Source organism: Lutra lutra, chromosome 3 (assembly GCF_902655055.1).
Source record: "Lutra lutra chromosome 3, mLutLut1.2, whole genome shotgun sequence".
Taxonomy (NCBI): Eukaryota; Metazoa; Chordata; class Mammalia; order Carnivora; family Mustelidae; genus Lutra; species Lutra lutra.
The window spans coordinates 77,734,732-77,754,234 of record NC_062280.1 but is presented as its reverse complement, the minus strand read 5'-3'; the positions used below and the strand labels follow the sequence as shown (position 1 = coordinate 77,754,234).

The 19,503-nt window shown below is 42.2% G+C and overlaps 1 protein-coding gene across 1 annotated transcript in view; it reads right to left on the bottom strand.

The window, feature by feature from the left end:
* ITGA4 (integrin subunit alpha 4) overlaps positions 1-16,052 on the bottom strand; it is an 81,360-nt gene extending 65,308 nt beyond the window's left edge. The window contains exons 1-2 of the mRNA XM_047722332.1: positions 15,152-16,052; positions 14,668-14,789 (exon numbers count right to left, since the gene is read on the bottom strand). Of these exons, the coding sequence (XP_047578288.1) occupies positions 14,668-14,789; positions 15,152-15,348 (319 nt within the window). The 5' untranslated portion in view covers positions 15,349-16,052. The remainder of the gene's footprint in view (positions 1-14,667; positions 14,790-15,151) is intronic.
* Between the last annotated feature and the right edge of the window lie 3,451 nt (positions 16,053-19,503).

The window sequence follows — 19,503 nt, the reverse complement described above, 5'->3', positions numbered from 1 at the left end:
GCCAAAAAGTTCTATATGTCAATTGTTAGTGTCTGTTTCTTAACTCAGCTCTTTCAGCTGTAAATTTTACAATGATAACCACAGAAACCGTGGTGTTAAGCAGTTTTCTGGGGCCGTACAGGATTCCATATCCCATCAGGCCCACCAGGTGACACCAGGGAATCTTCATTGCTCAGAGTCTCATACAGAAGAGCCAAACCACTCATGTTCCTACTTTCTCAAGGTCACTTCGCTCTAGCAAAAATTTTTCTCTCTGTGTCTGTGTCTGCAAAGCTCTCAGACCTCTGGGACTTACACCAATCACCCCCTCCCTTCCCACCAGCTGCTGCTCAGGCCTTGGACCCGAATGACATTGTCCACTTTCCTGGTTCTTCAGCTTACCGATCATGGGACTTTGCCTCCTCGGGATGGAACCAATTCCTATAATAAATCTCCTATCTATCTACCCACCTACCGACCCTACTGGCTCTGTTTCTCTGGTGACAGCGAACACGACTACATTCCTTTCCTTGCAACGATCCTACTTCTAGGACTTAATAATAACCTAATTCATCGTGGCCAGTACCCCACCTTGTTCACCCTTATGCCCTCTCAACACACAGCCCAGAAATGTGTGCTGATAATGGGGTCAGTAAGTTAAAAAACAGCTCCAAGCTTCAACTGTGGTTTGACTAAGTTTCTTCTATTTGTGCTTTTGTGTCCTAAGATGTGCACAAAAGGAAGAACGCATGAGCATGAAGAAATTTCACAAAGTCATGAAACAGTTATTCTTCCACGTGAGGAATAAAAACTAATTCTGATAAGGGCTCAAACACACACGTTCATAGGGGTTTCTCCTGCCCACTGCCTGACGTGCTTTTGCTGCAGAGGCAGCACCCAACAGAGACGGTAATACCCGGATACTTTCAGCTCTGATCCAAACAGGATTAGTTCAAAGAACGGCCTCGTAGTCACTCACCACTGCTGTTCTGGGGCTTTACTTAATTTCAAGGAACTTTTTAGCCTTTTCTTCTGTAGTGCTCGCAGAATCCTGTCAGAGAGGTAAACCATTTGCATCATCAGCTCCTGCTCAGGGCTGTCTTCAGAGCTTTCCCTCAACCTTGCTTGCCTGAGGTCACGCCTCTAGAACGTGGTTCTCAGCCGCAACTGGACATTAGGATCACCTGGGGGGAGTTTAGAACGAGTACCGACACCTGGGCTCCACTTCTGGAGCCGCATATTTGATTCATCCGGATTAAGACCCAGACCTAAGAATTTTCTGAAAAGTTCCCCTGACGGGTGTCTATGTGCAACAGAACGTGTGCTCTACAATGTAAAGGGTTATGCCTTCTCCTATATTACATCGTCTTTGACAACACTCTATTTTTAAAATAATTGTAATTTTTTTTTGTCCTCCTTGGTTTCAGCTAGATATCAAAATAGGATATGAAATGTTGGACAAACTTTCTTCATGTGGAAATACAGTATTTCTAATGTGGTCAGAAATGATTATTTTTAGAACTGTCATGAGAAAGTTAATTCTCTTGAATTTCCCTGACAAAACATCATAAATAAACTCAGATTATCTTCATATTTTATCCAAATGTCACACTGAAATGATTTATAATCTGGTTTTCAATCCAGCTCCTACATTTCTAATCTAAACTCTTAGTAAATCAAATCAGCTTCATAATTGAAAAAGGACTTTACATGGTTTAACATAAAAGAGGTCAGCAGAAATTAACACGTGATCATTTCCCACGCTTTTGTACAAGTAGAATGACTAATCTTAGCACAGTTGAATGCATTTTCCCAGTAGATATTAAAAGCCATATTCTTTATTTTAAAAATTAGGCCCACTTTTCATTTTCCTTTTTTTAAATTTCATTTTTATTTATTTTTTATTTTATTTTTATTCCTTTTTTTAAATAAAAGATGTATGCTTTTTACTTCGTTTTTTTATTTCCATTTATGGATTTTGTATCAGTCTGTACACATGTCTATAAATGTGAATGAGCAGTTCATTTTGTCAGATGACTACAAAGGCTGCTAGTACAAAGTCAGTTTGGTCCATTCTTCTCCAACCCTTTTTTGGTTGTTATACACATCACCAGTTTTAGTTTCATCGCTCTGAGTGAGTGCCAAAATATGACAGACACTACAGAAGACTAGCTGTTCACTCCTGAATGTCCCCTCCATGAGGGCAGATGGACTACTTTGTTGACTGTAGCATGTCCGCAGCACAGAATGGGACGTTATGTACAATAGGCAGGAACGAAATATAGGAAGGGATTCTCTAATCCATTGACCGTCACAAAAATCCTTTCGGAGGATACGTCTGCGAACTTTGCACCAAATTCTCAGGGATTTAAGCTTTGGAGAGGTCCTCTTCCTTCACTACTATTTGCCTCTACTTCTCCAAAATATTATTCTCTTCAGTTTTAAGATAGTAACAGATGGTCTGAAGGGAAACAACATTTGCAGGTTTGAAGATCTTTACAGAGTGTGATCTGGGAGTAGGACAAATTAAGATGGAGGATCAGCTGGGGCCCGTAGGAGGTACCTACATCAGAGGGTTTCTGTGAGCATCTTGAGGAGTAAATGAGATACCCGCGGAGTGCTTGGGCCTGAGCCTAGCAGAGGAAGCAGGCAAATGTTCATCGATGTTGACATTATTATTATTTTAAGGATTAAGCTAAACATGATTAAACTGCACATATGGCATGTCATATATCCTCCTCCGTAAAATATTTGTGGCCCATCACTGCCAGGCCTCATCATTCATGTTTAAGTCTTTTAATTTTCACAGCAGCAGCAGGGGACTGTTATCAATTCCATTTTCCAGAGGAGACAATTAAATCTGAAGGAAGTAAAGTAACTTCCTTGAATCCAGGGGGCTGATAAATGAAAAGGGTCAGAAAAAAAATAAAAAATTTGTCAGATATCAAAGATCTCTGTTACTTCCTATTACTCTATCGCATATACAATAGAACTCTACAAGTATTTCAGAGAGATGAATGAACTGAAATCAATTTCACTTTCTAAGTCTTCTGTTTCACCATCAAATGTGCGTAATATCACAAATCTGCCCACAGGCTGTACAGTCAACTTCTTAGTGCTCAAGAAAGATGGCACTTACTGAGTCCCTCTCTTGCCCTGCCCTTTTCCTCAATTTAGATTGGTTCTTGGTATTTTGGCATTACCACTGAGGAAGGCCCATGGGGAAAGATCAGACTCCAAGTCCTTCTTCCTACAACTTGCTGACAGCTTGAGTGAAATATTTTGTGGGTGAAGGAGCCTGGGACTTTTGGATGCAATGACATGTTTGGTTTATCTGCCTGAGTCATGGGGTTGTGGGTTCCCCATCGGCTCAGACATCTGACTGGCGTTCTCAGTCTGACTTTCTAGCTACTACAATAACACACACACTTATCTGATCTTTCAAAAACATGACGAAATTTTACGTTTCAGGAAAAGACCAATTCCTTTTTTTTAAGTTGAAGTTCTTTTCCATTGAAAGATGAGTCCTATATATCTCAAATTTTTCTTAAATAATTCTGAGACATGGATGAACACTGTTTTATTCTATGTTCTATAGAGCCACTTATTTAGGATATTTTTATTTGTAGAAACAATAATTACTGAGTACAAATAATTGTACAATTCCTTCCTCTATTTAAATTCAGAATATTAGAAAAACATATGCGATTAAAAGTGAAAATTCAATTTAACTGTGAAGATGATCAGATCTACTATTGCAGGGTTATGAGAATCATAGAAAATTTGCCCTTGTGGCTACAAGACTTCCTGGCACCTAGTAGGTGTTCATTAAATGGGAAATGCCTCTGTTCCACAGTATCTCCACGTTGTGCTGACTTAGACCGTACCAGCAGAGGGCGCTCACGGCGCTGCGAGATTTAGCCAGCCAGCCTTCAGCTCTTCCAGCCAAGTGGCCCCTTCTTGTAGTTTTTCTTATCAAATTCTAATTACTATTAAGTCCATTATGTTCACTACATTAAATGATGTACTTTTCCCACATACATAATAAAACACAGTGGTGATATTTTTGAAAGATAGCAGTGATGTTTATGATTTCAATAGCAGTAACAATAATTTTAGGTCATGAAAATTAAAATGCCAAGTTTTGGAAAAGACATGGGACGTGAGACTACTGAACTTCCAGGACTGTTTCCTCCAGCTTCTCTGGAGTCAAGATATCAAAATAAGCACAAAAGAGTCAAAGATCAAAGTAAACATCAAAATTAGAAATTAGTCTCAAAGTATTTTCTTTCTAAAAAGACATGTATTTACATTTCATATTCTCAGGCTTCCTAGTCCAGATCTCATAATGGTTAGTAACCATGAGCAGTATTGGTGAGAAAGAGCTCAGAATTGTAGGCCTAAAAAAGCTGGTGGTGTCAGTCCTCTGTTTCATTTTATTTAATATCCCTTTTTTAGTTTATACATTTTATTTATTTTACTTGATTTTATTCAGAAAGAGTTCAACACAGAGGTAGATGTCCCCAAGCAGAAGAGCCAAGTTTTAGGGCTGCAATTTTATAAATCAGGGTTGATCCTCAGTCATCACTAGACCTCAAAATTCTAGAAAACCAGGTCACTTGTGAGCTTAATTCTAGGTTCAGGTTCTCCTCCCACAACAATAACTAATATTTATTACATGCTTCCTATGTACCCAAGCACACTTTTAATACCATGTAATCATAAATATTAACTCATTTAATTTTCATTACATTCCTATGAGCAGATATTATTATCATAATCCAAATTGCACAGATAAAGAAGCTGAAAGAAAGGGAGGTTAAGCATCTTGCCCAAAGTTACACCTCTAGTAAGTGGGTAAGGAAGGATTCAGGTAGACACTGTCAACCACCACCCTATTCTATGTCACAATGATGGCTATTTCCTGTGAGGCAGGGAAAGAATCCAAATATTGACATTATTCATAAACCTATATAAACTCTATTTCTATAATAACCTACTCTTATAACACTAATTTCAATGTTAGAAAACAAGGAAAGAAAATTTTCTATTTCCATGGTTTTCAATTAATCTCTTGGACTTATGGATTCATTTGAAAAACTATCACTCATAGATGGATACCATTTTGGGTGTCTTTGAAACAAGAACAATACAAAAATGTAAACTGAAAAAAAAAAACTCTAGGGAAACCTGCTCTCACTTAACAGTAGGTGGTCATTATTGAAGCACTGGACTTGGTTTGGAAATTTACAAGCTGGGATGGAGGAGGTCAGGAAGATGTGAGGTATGAAGTATATGAGAGAAATAAGAGTCAGTCCAGAACCCTATGGCATTATTCAATGTAGGCTCAGACCGAGATGAGGAGTTATAGACGTTAGAGGACATGTCCCTGTCCAAAGTTTAAAGGATGGGATAATATGTTAGACAATGATTTATAGACAAAATAATGATGCTATAAAGAATACCAAGAAACTTTCACAAGTTAACAAGAATGGTATCAGGTGAGGTAAACCTAGAAAATTTTCACAAACATAGGGTATACTTTGAAAGAATCTTCAACATAGGTGTAGTTTTGAAAGGACATGCCTAATCCATTTCACACAGTTTTTCCTATAAAAGGGATCTGTCGGGGCACCTGGGTTGCTCAGTGGGTTAAAGCCTCTGCCTTCGGCTCAGGTCATGATCTCAGGGTCCTGGGATCAAGCCCCACATCAGGCTCTCTGCTCAGCGGGGATCCTGCTTCCTCCTTTCTCTCTGCCTGTCTCTCTGCCTACTTGTGATCTCTCTCTGTCAAATAAATAAAATAAAATCTTTTAAAAAAAAGGGGGGGGAATCTGTCAACTAAGTCTACAAGCTATTTCTGAACGTATTTGTTATGAGTTAGAGACTTCCAAATAATTTATATGAAAAAGATTCCCTTTTTTTGTTTTTAATTCTTGGGGGCATCAGAACAAACACACTGCATTACTGAACACTTATTAAGTCTACTTCCATGTTCTAATTTGATGTTTCCAGCTGTCTTAAAATTAAAAAAAAATCCCCATTTAAAAAATTTTTAAAAAAAATTTTTTAATTGTTTTATAAATATATAATGTATTATTAGCCCCAGGGGTACAGGTCTGTGAATCGCCAGGTTTACACACTTCACAGCACTCACCATAGCACATACCCTCCCAAATGCCCATAACCCCACCACCCTCTCCCTACCCTCCTACCCCCAACTCCCCTCAGTTTGTTTTGTGACATTAAGAGTCTCTTATAGTTTGTCTTTCTCCCGATCCCATCTTGTTTCATTTATTCTTTTCCTACCCCCTAACCCCCGCAACGTTGCATTTCCACTTCCTCATACCAGGGAGATCATACGATAGTTGTCTTTCTCCGACTGACTTATTTCGCTAAGCATAATACCCTCTAGTTCCATCCACATCATCACAAATGGCAAGATTTCGTTTCTTTTGATGGCTGCATAGTATTCCATTGTGTGTGTGTGTGTGTGTGTGTGTGTGTGTGTGTGTGTATATATATATATATATATATATATATATATATATATACCACATCTTCTTTATCCATTCACCTGTTGATGGACATCTAGGTTCTTTCCATAGTTTGGCTACTGCGGACATTGCTGCTATAAACATTTGGGTACACGTGCCCTTCAAAAAAATCCCCATCTTTAAAGATGGTCAGTTCCAAGCTCCCTGTCCCAGGAGTGGGTATTATCATTCAGATTGTCTGGTGTGCGCAGGAAGAATCTTTGGAACCCAAGACTGGCCCAGACTTCTGGAAATGGAGCTGAAGTGTACAGGAGAGGAATCACCCAGATCTGATAAATGTATCCATCCATTTCACGCTTTTACTATCTGCTCATCAATACTAGCCAGAACTGGCTCAACTAATCAGGTGTCTGCTCTTCCAGGAAACCTTCTGTCATTATTCAAACAGTTTCTTCTCCCCACTGTATCTCTATCATCACGTTTAATACATATTCTCATCATTAATGATCCAACGCTTACCTGTCTCTCTTGTCGTCTAGAGTGAATTCTTTAAGGGCTTCAGCCATGTTTTACTCAACTTTCTATTCTTGCTACCTAGCGTAAGTAACCAATAAAATGTATTTAATTAATGAAGGAAGAATCCAGATAAAAGTGTTGTTGACACTTGCTACCAGTATTTTCTTACTCCTCACTTCTCAACCCTCTGCCGTCTGGCTTCGCCACTAAAACTGGTCTTACTAAGCTAACTCATGAACTATTTCTCTCTATAACCAATGAAACCTTACCTTGCTTGACCACTTGGCAACTTTTGATACTGCCAACCATTCATCTCTTCTCAAGATCTCTCATCCTTTGATAATGCCGCACTGACCTGATCTCCCTGCTACCTCTTTAGCTTCTCCTCAGTACTTTTTTCAGGCTCCTCTTTCCTTCTCCAGTCGTTCTCAACCATGGATGAATATGGGTATCATCTGAGGACCTTTGGAAACCCTAATGTCCTACTAAGGGTTCTGTATTCAATTCCATTGTGTGTGTGTGTGGCCTGGGGGTAGTGGTTTCCACCAACAAGCAATTCTCTGACCCTCACTGGGTACCCTACAATTCAACTCAATTCTGACTCTATCTGGTGATAGCATCAGATCCCACAGGTTAAGGATTCATTCCTACAAATTGTCCCATTCCCAACACACACACACACAGACACACACACACACACACAGAGAGTTCAGATGTCCATCAAAAGTCCAGGTTGTCACCTTTACTTTTAACCACTGGCTATCAGAAGTTTCAACTACGGCATTCCCTAGGTTTGATTAACTTGCTAGAGTACCTCACAGGATTCAAAGAGGCATTTTACTTCCTAGATTACTAATTTATTATGGAAGGATATAACTCAGGAGCAACCAGAAGGGAGAGATACACAGGAGAATGCATGGGGAAAGGGTATGGAACTGGCACTTTCTCTGAGCTCTCCACGAGTCCCTGAATCCCCATGCCTTTACCAATCCAGAAGCTCTCCCAGCCCTGTCCTTTTGGGTTTTTATAGCAGCTTCTTTACATAGACACATGACTGATGAAATCACTGGCCATTGGTGATTAATTCCACACCCAGCCCATCTCTGCATCCTGGAGGTTAGGGGGTGGGATGGAAAGTCCCAACTCTCCAATCACATGTTTGGCTCCACTAGTAACCAGCCCCATCCTTACATGGGGTCCAAAAGCCACCTCACTCACAAAAGACATCTTTGTAGCTCTCTTCACTTAGAAAATTCCAAGAGTTTTAGGAGCTCTGTGCCAGAAACAGTGAATAAGACCAAATGATATTTCTTTTTTTTTTTTTTTAATTTTAAAGATTTTTATTTATTTGACAGACAGAGATCACAAGTAGGTAGAGAGGCAGGCAGAGAGGGTGGGGGGAAAGCAGGCTCCCTGCTGAGCAGAGAGCCTGATGTGGGGCTCGATCCCAGGAAGCTGGGATCATGTCCTGAGCTGAAGGCAGAGGCTTAACCCACTGAGCCACCCAGGCGCCCCGACCAAATGATATTTCTTACTATAAATCACAATGTCACAGCTACCTAGACCCACCTGCAGAGATTTTATTTATTTAGGACGAGCACAGATATTATTTTTTTAAGATTTTATTTATTTGAAAGAGAGAGAGAGCACATGAGAGAGCATGAGCTGGAGGGGAGGGGCAGAGGGAAAGAGGGAGAAAGCAGCACCCCTGCTGATCAGGGATTCCAAGGCAGGCGTGATCCCAGGACCCCAGGATCATGACCTGAGTTGAAGACAGATGCTTAACTGACTGAGCCAACCAGGTATCCTGAGCACTGGTATTTTTTTTTTTTTTCCTTTTAAGATTTTACTTATTTGTCAGAAAGAGAGAGAGAGAGTGGGCACAAGCAGGGGGAGCAGCAAGAAACAGGCTCTCAGCTGAGCAGGGAGCCTTATGTGGACTCGATCCCAGGACCCTGGGATCACGACCAGAGCTGAAGGCAGATGCTTACCCATGTAAGCCACAACTCCACAGACAGCCATGTAGACCTCTCCTGCCCCCCAGACTCACACATCCAACTGATTATTAGATATCTATTCCCATGTCTTCCGTGGACAGCACCATCTTCCATCTAACAGCCCAAGTCTGAACCTTGAGTAACATCTTTGAAAGCTTATTCCCTTTTATCTCTCTCACTTAGTAATTACCAAGTCCTGCTGAGTCTGTCCTCTAAATAGCTGTATTTGCTCTTTCTTGCTGCCACAGTCTTAGAACAAGCACTCGTCACATGTAGCCTAAACTAAAACAAAATCTTACTACAATTGTTTCTCTACCTTCAGCCCTGACTCATGTACTCCGAAGCATTCCCTACCCTGCAACCAGAAGTATCTAAAACACAAATCTGATCATGTCACTCCCCAGCTTTAATTACCTATGGAAAGTTCACATGGCTTAACCAGAGCTCACAAGGTTGTACAAAAAATAATCCCCACTTAGCTCTCCCACCTACCATCCACTTCACACCCCACACTCCAATTGTACGCATTCCTCTTTTGTTTCAAAGATGCCATGCTCTCACAGACCAGGGTCTTCACACACATTGTTTGCTCTGCCTGGCACCCTTCACCATAAACCTCCTCTTCCGGCTAACTTCTGATAGTTATTCAGTCCTCCACTTGAACATCAATCCCCCAGGAAGTCACCACCTTATTTTCCTAATTAGATCCTCTCATCATGCTTTCCTTTAATAACCTATTCTATGGACCCTCTTGGGGCAAAGACCATGTTTCTTTTCAACGTCCAAGTTTCTGGCCCTTTGGCACTCTTCAGCAAATGAAGGAATGAATAAATGACCCACACGTACAATGGATTGCCACATCTGGCTCTAGGATTCTTGCCTTCGGAGATATTCGGAGTCATTAGGAATATTACTCAGTGATCAGGTAAACTTAAGGCAAAAATGAAATGCATTTAGAAAACCTCAGCTCTCAAATTAGGTGGAAACTATTCTTTTAGAGATGGAGTTTGGGAAATTGCTGGAAATCAGGAAACTTAATTCTCTTAACATGATAGTTTATTAATGAAGCTCTCTGTCTTGATATTCTGCATAATTAGAAACTATGTTCAGGGGCAATTTTTCAAAATGACCAGAGTGTATCAGTCTCAGCTTCATAAGGTACAATTTAAAGAGTATTGCAAACGAAGAAGAAATGTTATCAAGAACATTTTTGAAGTTTCAGCAGTGTGAGGTTTGCCTTTTAATGTTAAGCTAATAATTCCTGCAAATCAGGCAGAAGTGAGAATGAGGTAATCATTAGTTTAATGATGCAATGCTAGTTAATCTCTTCCAAATAGGTTGTGTAAAATAAACCCTGAGGTTGGCTAGGGTGATTTAATTCTAGAAAGAAATCTAAAGGGGAAAAATGATGACCAACTTGTGATGGATCATTGTTTTTTCTGGTAAAGAGAAGAGAGGCACCAGCAAGAACCTTAAAGGTCTAGTAATTATGCAGCACTAGGTATGGAAAAGAAAAGTGAAAGTCCTATTCATTTATGCACAGACACATTTATGCACAGATACCAAGCACCTGTTAAAAAAAAAGCACCTGTTAAAAAGTTAGTGGTTTTTTTCATGCAGGGGAATTATATTTCTCTAGAACAGTGGTGTCCAATAGAAATTATAATATAAGTCACATATGAAATGTTTAATTTTATAGTAGTCACATTAAAAAAGTAAATGAAATAAGAATAATTTTAAAAATATACTTCTTTTAACCTAAAAAATCCAAAATATTATTATTTAAATATGTAATCAATATTAATTCTAAAATATTTACTTTGGCATATAATTAATATCTAAAGAATAAAGGAGATATTTTATATTCTGTTTTTTGCACTAAGTCTTTGAAATCCATCATTTAATTTACATTACAGCACCTTTCACTGCAAACTAACTATATTTCATGTGCTCAATGGCCACAAGTAGATACTGGTTACCATACTGGGTACGTTTGTAACTGTAGACTCTTACTCAGATGTGTGTGTGTGTGTGTGTGTGTGTGTGTGTGTAGCATGTGTATAATGCTATTAGTGGTGACTCTGAAGGAAGAAAAGATCTGGATGTCTTTTGAATTACCAAATAAAAACAATCTTTTTAGTGTAATTTTATAAACATTTATGTAATTATGTTCTAATTCTTTGAATATTAGTAATCCATGGAAAGTCTATGATTCCATATAGTAATGGAGTCATTATTTATAATGCTTTAATTTAGCAACCACCTGTGATCAAAGTCTCCTTTAAAAAAGCCTCAGCAAGGATGCCTGGGTGGCTCAGTTGTTAAGTGTCTGCCTTCGGCTCAGGTCATGATCCCAGGGTCTTGGAATCAAGTCCCACATTGGGTCCCTGCTCCGCAGGAAGCCTGCTTCTCCCTCTACCACTCTCCTGCTTGTGTTCTCTCCTTCGCTGTCTCTTTCTCTGTCAAATAAATAGATAAAATCTTAAAAAAAAAAAACACAAAAAAAAACCCTCAGCAAGGATAGAGAATGCCTGAGTGGAAAAGCAACTGGATGTGTGAAATCACTATAGCCTCCTCAGACACAGCGTGTTTGGGAACAAATCTGGGCTCAGACCCTCCTATGGGGAAACCACCTTCCTTTGGTTCACAGAGGGAAGTACCACAGAACTGAGGGGAGAGACACTTCTCAGTGTGGAAGATACTCTCAGAGGTGGAGGCAGCCTGTCTGCATGCAGGACCAAAAGCACCTCTTCACAAGTCACTTCACTTCACTGAAAAGGGTATCTTACTCTCAACACCTTACACCCTGAATGTTCTAGATAAATGGGCATCTGCTGCTCATTTCTGATTATGACTACAGTGAATATACCATAGCCTTTGACAACATTATCCAGGGAGGATGGCCTGCAATGGAAGGGTACTGATCTCTTCCAAGGGAGGAGTCCATCTGAGTCAAGCTTTGATGTAAAATTCTAACTGAGAACTAAAGACCAGTCCGTGTGGATAGTATTGAAATTATTACGAGATGGGCACCATTTTAAGAGATCTTCCAACTTCATCTCCTTGGTTGTCAGTTAAGCCATTCCAAAGGAAAGAAAACACCTTACTGACACGGCAGTCGTAGCTCCATACTTAGTGACTACTGTAAGATTTTTCCAGTTGGGTCCACAAGAAAATATTTTTCACCATGTTTCACCTCAACTGTTACCTCTTACTTCCTACACGTAACTTTTTGTTTAGTTTATTGATTGTCCCTATTTATTAACCTCAACCTGATTATAGCAGGTAACATACAGATATAGTTTTAAGTAGAACACAGGGACAAAAAGAAATAAACTCATACTTTTAAAATACCTGTTATATGTCAGGTGTCAAGCTAAGCATTTTCTATATAGTATAGCTACCCCCACTTGAGACAGGATAACTGAATCAATCCTCATAAATCTGTAGAATTAGAATACTGTACGTGTCCATAGTTAACACACTTTTTTCCTTGAAGCTTTTCCACAGAAAACATTACACAGTCCACAAACCTGATAATCCTTAAATGTCTTTCACTACCAATTTGTTGTTTTTAGTGTTTCCTTTCTGGACTTCATCCCCAACCCCCTATTTTATAGGTTCAGGTTACTTCTGAGATTGTTCTGAATAGAAATACACTATTTATTTATTGAAGGAATAAGAGATATATTGTTTAAAATGTTCTATGAGAAACAACTTCAGTCAGTTCTTTTGCAAATATGCCAATCTATTTCCACAGCTAGAAGTGTTTCAATTGACTGACGGACCAGAAAACTTGTCTTCCTTTTTGTCTTTTATCTCAGTCAACACTTTTTTTGTGGACCAAAACTCTTAAAACTGAAAATGTCATTCAGCTTATCATTTCTAATTAAGTCTCTTATTCATCAAACTTTCGCTTCGCCTTTATTCATTTATCCATCTAATAAATCTTCACTTAATTCCTGCTTCTGGCACATCAACCATGTGCATATTGCTCTGAGGATATGTCTATATTCAATCCCTTAGCTCCACATGCCCCCAAATTTAGGTTTTCCTTCCATTTCAACAGGCATTAGTATCTCAAATTGTGTGTGATATTATGACATGATCTTTCTGGTTAAACACAGACATCTAGAAATAGATTCAGTGCCCTTCCAGACAGGAAGTAGTTACAAGGCCATGGATCAGGAAACTGACAGGACAACAGAAATGAAACTTTTCCTTGCTGAGACTCTGTCAAGATCCTCTGGCAGATCAAGCTTGTCTCCTCCACTCCCTAATTCTTCATTCCACAATTCTTTCATATAAGGAAAATTATGCTTTGCAGAATTGTTCCAAATGGATAGGCCTATGAACATTATGCCTTCCTAGAGTCCCTTTTGGGATGGAAGAAACTTAATGAGAGGCCGGCGCTGATTCCACATGCTACAGACAACTGCTAGACTTTTCTGGATGCTCTCTGAGTTATGTGTATACTCTCTTTGAATTCATTCACAATAAGGGAAATCATCTTCCCAGCTGGAGTAAGCAAAGATTATTATAAAAAGAAAAAGGGTTAAAGATGCAGTTTGTCCCAAAGGTCTATTTATGCAAAGCTAAATATGAAAAAAGTACCAATTGTAACCTTTTATTCACCATTTGCAGATGATGTATCAGTAGGCAGACAACATACTGGACTCTTCATTTAATTTTATTTACACTGAAGATGCATAAAGGAAAGGAAAGGGCTTGGAATTTGGAACCAAGCTGACTTGATTGACTTGAGGTCCCATCTTTCCTTCATTAGCTGAGTAACTTCAGAAAAAGTACTTGCAACCCTCTGAGTCACAGAGCCCTCATGTGTAAAATAGGAACAATGCCAACCATGACCCAGTGGTGCTTTTGGGGCGGAGGGGCAGAAGCAACACACATACCAGTGTCTGTTTAGAACAAGATAGGTCTAAATTAATATCAGTTCCCCTTTCTTTCCCCACGTGTCTGTGCAAAACAACTTTGCTTTTGGCCTTGAAATGCAAACTTTCTCCCCCACCAAAATATACTTGTTCAAGTTGTCACCTAGCTAAGAAGAGACATTAAGAAATGACTTCAAGTAGAGTTATCCATTTAACACGGGAGTTTTGGGAGCGAAAAAATGAACAATTATACCTCATTTTAATTATAGTAACAATGGAGATGCCAGTTTTTCCTTGTGCTCTTCTTTTACATTTCATATTCTAAACAAAACGGTAACATTTCCTTTTTTTAGAAAGCCCTCAGGGTCCATGACAGGATATGGGATCAATTCCAACTGCTATTCCTCATCAGCTCCTTAGTCTGATCTTTAACAAGCCGGATAGGTCAAAGATGGAAATAAAGTGCTTAAGTGATGGCCTAGCTGGATCCTGTCTTCAATGTGCTGAGAGCCTTAAAATGTGTTCTACATAAGGGACAGAGAAGGAGAGGTGAAGAGAATGTATCCTAAGAACTTTCCTCTCCATAGTTTTGCCAGGGTACTCCAATCGTCCTCCTAAGCAAAAGGGAGAAAAACATTGACAGAAAGAAGGGAATTACTTTTGTTTTAACAAGGTTAGATGGTTTGGAGTGAAGAGTGAAAATCATTCATTTTAGACTAGAGTTAGGCAACAATGAGTTTTTCCAGGACATATGCTAGTTCCCCCCGGGTCCTAGATCCAACTCACCCAGCTGGAGCTGTTCGCAATTCAGGTCTGGATTCTTTCCGATCTTGCATCTGTAAATCGCACCGGGATTGACCACTGAAGCGTTGGCAAGCCAATTGGCCGTGGGCGCCCCCACTACGAGCCTAAAGCGAGAAACGTGCACGTGCGTGCAGACGTGAGCTGTGCTGCCCACTGAACTCCTGGTCTCCACGACTCGCAGCTCGCAGGGGGGCCGCTCCCCCAAACCTCCATCTCCGCCCACCACCTTGCGCACCCAACCCGCCATCCCCAACTCGCAGCTCCTAGAGCCTCACGCCAGAACGCACCCCAGGCGTGCCACCCCGAGATCAGTTAGCTGCCCGAGCAGATCCAGCGAGCTGACCGTCCAGCGCTGCCCTTCTGGCTCCTCCAGAGGAAGGAAAGTTTGAACTGGGCAGGGAATCCCTGAGACGCCGTTCTCTCGCGGAGCTCAAATGCCCAAAGCGCCCAGTCCCACTCCACTCACCATCGGTTCGCCCCGTGGCTGTGCAGCACCACCGAATAGCCGAACAGGGTGTTGGGGGGGCCCTGGTAGAGCAGCGCGCTCTCGGTGTCCACGTTGTAGGGGCGCCCGGTCGGGACTCCCAGGCACAGCCACAGCAGCACCGCCTCCCAGACGGCGGCCCCTCGGGGACCGGGCCCGCACCTCGCTTCCCCAGCCATGCGCTCTCGGAGGAGAACATTCAACACCAAACAGCCACTGTCCCAAAGTTGCGCGGGATGAGACGGTCGGCCAAGGGGAAGAGCGCCCCAAGAGAAGTGCAGCGTGTCCGGCGCCCGCGGGCGAGAGGAAAGGAGGGAGGGAGGGACACACAGAGGAAGGGAGGGGAAGTCGGACCGCCGCGGGCGGAGCAATCGAGGTTGATCTGGGATGCAGCAAGCCCGCAGGGCCCACGCCCCGCTTCTGCAGCCGGGAGCTAAGGGTGCTCGCGCGGTCCCGGGGCGCCGGCCTCTGGGTGGGGTCCCGGGCGTGGTGCGGAGGCACAGGACCCTGCGCGGTCTCGCCCACGAGCGGCTGTAGGGGGCGCTGGGGGACCTCGGCTGCGCCTGACGCGAGTCCGGGCCGGGGCCTCCCAGCCCGCGGAGCGCGGGGTGACTCGGGACTCCCAGGATTTGCGAGAGGGGAGCTGGAAGGGACACGGGGCTTCTCCTTTTAACCGTGGTTAGGTCCGGCTGCGGAGCGGCGTGGCCCCAGCCTGACCCGCGCGTGCACCACGATGAGCGTAGGATCTCCGCGGCCTGCCTGGTGTGGCCCAAAAGAGGCCAGCCGCAAAACTCCGGCACCAGGACCGAGGCCGAGAACTGTCTGGATCTTTCGTGGATAATCTCTATCTCTGGTAGTGGTGGGGGCTGGTGAGGGGTGGAGAGGGCATAAACAGCCACAAGAGAAATTAACCAAAGGGCCACAAATTAAAGCCAAATAAACAAAAAGAACTCCCTGAAAGCTCCGGAGGCACGCTTTGGTGACAAAGACGTTTTGGCTATTCGCTTGAAAAGCCCTGCAGCCTTCAGTGCCCACTTCCTTCCTCCCTATACTTCTCTAAAGTCAGGGCTGTGTTCCTGAGAAGGGGTGAGCGGGCCAAACTGGATGGAACAGCTTTTAGGCTTGGCGGAGGCCAACGTGGAGGCCGGGTTAAGAAAGCACTCACTAACTCCGCCTCACGTTAAAGGTATCTTGGTCTGTTTCTTGATGCTCCTCCCTTCCATGCACCCATTGTTGCCGCTGGATACACCTGCCATCAGGGATGTAGACCCAGTACAAGGTCAAGAGAAAACCATAATGAGCCCCTGAAAATGTACTGGTGACCCACAGCACAACATACCAGAACCGGGTCGACGATTTTTATCCCAGGGCTATCCAGATGTGCTTCAAGTTCTAGAGCAACGAGAGAGACAGCCATAGCCCCTTAGGCTGGTATTTCCAGGAGACACAGATCCAGTTATTAATTAATACTATATGAATAAAAAGAAAAAAAGAAAAAGGATTCATTAAAGCCAACGGAAACAGCGCATCTTCGGTTATAATGGCAGACACATCATTAAAATACTTGTTCCATCTTCCAGCATATTTACTGAACAGTCACTATGCTAAGCCCACAGGATATCTCAGTATGCAAGGCAGGACAAGTTTTCAGGAAAATTTTCAGCCAACAAACTTTTGGTAACTGGAGAAAGTTCTGAATGATTTAGGGACACTTAAAAGGAGATCTGAAAGCCAAAGAGGGGTAAGTTAGGCTGAGCAATCTGAGAGGGGGAATGAGGGATGATGCTGGCAGAGCCAGATAGAGGAACTGGCGGGGGGGGGGGGGCCTCTGGGCTGGAGCTTTTAGCTGCCCACACACAGGTTAGTACTACAGGAAGTTGGCTATGGAAGGAGGGACACATCATGAACCTCCTAAACCAGGCTAGGAATTTTTAACTCTCTGCTGGGGTGGATAGGAAGCAGTTGCAAGATTTGTCTTGGGCTGTGTAAGGTGTGTCAGGAAAAGACCGAAAACCTGATTTTGGAGGCTTCCTGCAACAGTAACTGTCAAGATGATGGTAGCCTACAGTAAGAAGGAGGGATAGAGTCAAAAAGAGATCCGAGAGATATCTGTGAGATAGAACCCAATAAGACCTGGTCATAGTATTGGTAAATATGAATGCAGAGCTGAGACAGAGTGAGAGTGTGTGAGTTTGGGATCTGGGTATATGGTGCTAATTCAAAGAGAAAAAAAAAATGCACGGGAAGAATGAGATTATGCCGGTGTGTGTGCGTGAGTGTGAATGTGTACGATGGGCAGGCGCCGATGAACTGAATTTTAGGCAGGTGGAATTTGAGATGTCTGTGGGATGTTAGGATATTCTAGCCATACACAACCCAATTATTCTTACTCTTCTGTCAACAAATGGAACAAAAGCAACAGTGACACTTTCTCATTATTTGCAACAAATAAGAGGCAAATAATAGTATGTGATAAATGTGTTGTACAAATGAAATGAAGTGGCTTCCAGACAAGTAGCTATCAGGGCCGGCTGGTGAAGCGTCCTGCTCTGTTTTTCCACTCAGGGTGTATTTCTTTTTGAGTAGATCAACATGCTGATTTCAATGGGATTTTACCACTAGCTCACATTGTTACCACTCTGAAATGAGCAATCCCTCCTAGTTTGCAGCCACAACATTTTCAGTTGAAGCTGGAGAAACAGATACATCAAAGGCACTCCCACACCCCCCAGACTCCAGCCACAACGCTGACCTGAACACCTTCCTCTTTCTTTCCCTCCCTTCACCAAACGCTTATGCAATGAAATCGACTCCACAGAATTTTTTTCATAGCATAATCAAGAAAAGTAACAGTCCCTAGGGCACTTGTTGGGGCACGACCTTATTTCTGTGAGTGTGGTGATGATTGTGGCTGTAATTCACCACCTTTCCAGAAACAGCTACCCATCACTACTTCATACTCTGTATTAGCCTGACTCTCCTTCCTCCAAGGCTTAGAGAGAACAGTTCAGTTTTGTTAAGTCAAGAGGAATAAAGGGTGTCTAATGTTGCCCAAAGATACTGTTATCTCTCTAATAATTGCCTTTGTAGGCAAGTGTGAGAATCATGTGGGGGGGAGGAGGATAGATGGGGAGAAGAGAACAGCTTTTCAAAATGACTTATGCCTATTCTCACCCTCGACTGAACGTAAATAAGCAGTCATCCAATTAATACGTGCCATTTGATCAATAGGTTACAGGTGGCCACTGTGTGCCAGAAGCTGCATCAAGGCCTCACATAAAAGTAAAAGATGAAATCCAAGTAATCTCTATCCTCGGTAAAAAGTCCTCCCCAGTAGAGAAGATTCGAATATGGGCTCACCCAGCTTCTCAGAGTAGCATTTCTCCTCCTCGAAATTCTCTCTTCTAGGGATACTGCCTTTTTGAGCCCCCCTTCTGCCTCCTGAGCTCCAGGTTCATATGTTTTATTGCCTACCTGACCTCTCTACTTGGGTGTCTAGTGGGCATTGTGAATATAACATACCTAACACTGAGTTTTGTTCCTCACTTGAGTCTAAACTATTCCTCCACCGAATCTTTTCCTTTCTAGTGAATAGCACTCCATCTGCCCCATTGTTCAGACCAGAAACCTGGAAAGTAATCCTTGACTTCTTCCTCTCTCTAGTCCCCATACTTAATCCACCAATCATCAAGGTCTATCAATTCACCCTTCAGACTATATCTCAAGTTGATCTACCTTCTTCTGTCCTTCTGTTATGTCCTACTGTCCTTCTATTCTGTCTGTCTCCTGGCCCCCTCTTCTAGGTGGAGAAATATCACCTGGATTTTTCAATAATCCACTACCTGGTTTCCTGACTCATCCCTCCCCACACTGTCAATCAGAGAAACTATAGTGAACTTTTAAAATTCTAAATCAAATCATGCATGCTACTCCCTTGTGTAAATCCTTTCAACAGTTTCCCACTGCTCTTCTAGTACAAACTTAATGTGGCCTAGAAAGACCCAATTTTCTGGGGTCTGACTACTTTGCACACTTGCCATTGGCCACTTGCCCAGGTCATGGTGTTTTAGCCACCCAGGCCTTCCTTGATTTCCCTAAGTGCATTGAGGTTTTTTCACCCTTGGGGCTTCTGTCCTTGTTGTTCCCTCTGCCTGGACACACAACCTCTGACTTTTCACGTCATTCCTATCTTTCTTCAGCCTTAACCTAAAGGTCTCCTCCCAGAGGACTTCCTTGCTCGCCCATTTAAAATAGGTTACCATGCTGTTCTTTCACAGGCTATGCTGTTCATGCTCTTCAAAGCCCCTTAACTTGTAATCATATACATATTTGCG